This window comes from Carettochelys insculpta, chromosome 30 (assembly GCF_033958435.1).
Source record: "Carettochelys insculpta isolate YL-2023 chromosome 30, ASM3395843v1, whole genome shotgun sequence".
Lineage (NCBI taxonomy): Eukaryota > Metazoa > Chordata > Testudines > Carettochelyidae > Carettochelys > Carettochelys insculpta.
In genome coordinates this window covers 13,252,918-13,254,894 of record NC_134166.1, presented here as the reverse complement: position 1 = coordinate 13,254,894, position 1,977 = coordinate 13,252,918, and the positions used below count along the sequence as shown (strand labels likewise).

The 1,977-nt window shown below is 57.7% G+C and overlaps 1 protein-coding gene across 1 annotated transcript; it reads left to right on the top strand.

Annotated features, from left to right (window-relative positions):
* Positions 1-745: 745 nt before the first annotated feature.
* On the top strand, positions 746-1,662 carry LOC142004044 (free fatty acid receptor 2-like). The gene is given in 2 exon segments (XM_074981465.1): positions 746-863; positions 866-1,662. Coding segments are annotated over 2 exon segments (915 nt in total).
* The last annotated feature ends 315 nt before the right edge of the window (positions 1,663-1,977 follow it).

Sequence of the window (1,977 nt, the reverse complement as noted above, 5' to 3'; positions counted from 1 at the left end):
GTGGAAGGATTAGCAGTTTACCAGGAGAGATGTGCTGGCTGAGACATACACCCAGCCCTGGTCTGAGAACCCAGGAGTCCTGGTTCAGACTGCAGTGCTCATGAGAGCACGCACCCCCTCTGTGACGAGTAACAAGGCTAGGGACCGGTTTGGTGGAGATCCCCGCAGCTGGGAGGTGGGTGTAGAGCTGTCTGCACCCCAGGGGAGGAGGCAGCATCACAGTTCGGGGTGAGGGCCCCCACAGCCTGTCTGGGGTGCGGGTGCCGGATGCCCTGCTCCAGGAAACCTGGCGAGCTGCTCTTCAGAGTCACTGGGGTGACTGGATGAATGGCCGGTGAACGCCCAGGTGGGCAGAGGTCACCATCCTTGTTGGAAGGAGTCTCAGATTTCTGTCATATTCCACTGACAAATGGACAGCAAAATCCTATCCCTTCGCACCCACCGACCACGCACGTATTTGGACGGAACGGCAGGTGTCATAGAAAATACGCCCTTCTGGAGGACGTGATCCTGTCACGTTGCGGAATGTCGGGTTCCTGGGTGTTGTTTTGGAGTACAATGGGCCATAGAGGGACATCTAGTGGGTTAGCACAGGGTAGGACTGGGAGACCAGACACCTGCATTCCATCCTATGTGATGGGAGGGGAGTGGGATCAAGAGATTCGGAGCAGGGAGACTGGGTACCAGGACCCCTGGGTTCCTTCTGTTGCTGACGAGCTCATTCTGCTTTGCAGGAGCCAACAAGATGAGTTCCAACATTTACACCCCCCTCGTTCTCACCGTCTACATCTTCACCTTCCTGACTGGCCTCCCGTCCAACCTCCTGGCCTTCTACACCTTCCTGGTGAAGGTTCGCCAGAAACCCACCCGGTCGACATCCTTCTCCTCAACCTCACCGTCTCCGACCTCTTGCTGCTTCTCTTCCTTCCCTTCAAGATGGTGGAGGCCGCCTCAGGCATGGTGTGGAACTTGCCCTACTTCCTCTGCCTGCTCACCAGCTTCACCTACTACAGTAGCGTCTACATCAGCTCCCTCTTCCTCATGGCCATCAGCGTTGAGCGCTATTTGGGGGTGGCCTTTCCTATCAAGTACAAGCTCTGCCGCCGACCAGCCTATGCCACTGCTGCCTCCCTGGTCTTCTGGGTGGTGGCTTTCTGCCACTGTAGCTTTGTCTACATTGTCCAGTACGAGGTCCTGAGCCCCAATGGGACTGCGCCCTCCAACAACGCGTCCCTCTGCTATGAGCATTTCTCCCCTGCACAGCTCCAGATCCTCCTCCCTGTCCATCTGGAGTTCTTCATTGTCCTCTTCTGCCTCTCCTTCACCATCACCCTTTTCTGCTACGTCAACTTTGTCCGCATCCTGGTGGCCTTGCCCAACATCCCGGCCCAGAGGAAGCAGCGGGCCGTGGGCCTGGCCGTGACCACCTTGTTGAACTTCATAATCTGCTTCTCCCCGTACAACCTGTCCCACGTGGTGGGCTTTGTCCAGAACGACAGCCCCCGCTGGAGGGTGTACGCTCTTCTCCTCACCACCCTCAATGCCTCCATGGACCCCGCCATCTTCTACTTCTCCTCCACCGCCGTCCAACAGGCCTTCACCGACTGCCTGGCCAGCCTGAGGCACAGACTCAGCTCTCTCATGGCGTGGTGCCATGTGTGATGGAGTGGGGGATACCTGTGTGTGTGTGTGTGTGGCTCACAGAGGGTGTGGGGCTCCTGCTGAGGGTAACCCTGATGACCAGGTAACACCTTTGTACTGGAGACAAAAGGAAGAGGTGGAGCCTGAGGGGTTTGAACTGGAACTGGGAGTTGGAAGCAGGGAGTCTGGGCTGAGGGAGAGAGAGACAAAGGAGGGGGCAAGGCCCCGGCTCTGGGGGCCCCTCGGGGCCTCCTCTCCTCAACATGGATGGGACTGGCTGTCTCTGCCTGCTGTACTGACTCCTCTGTACGATGCTGTGTCCTGTCGGCTAATAAA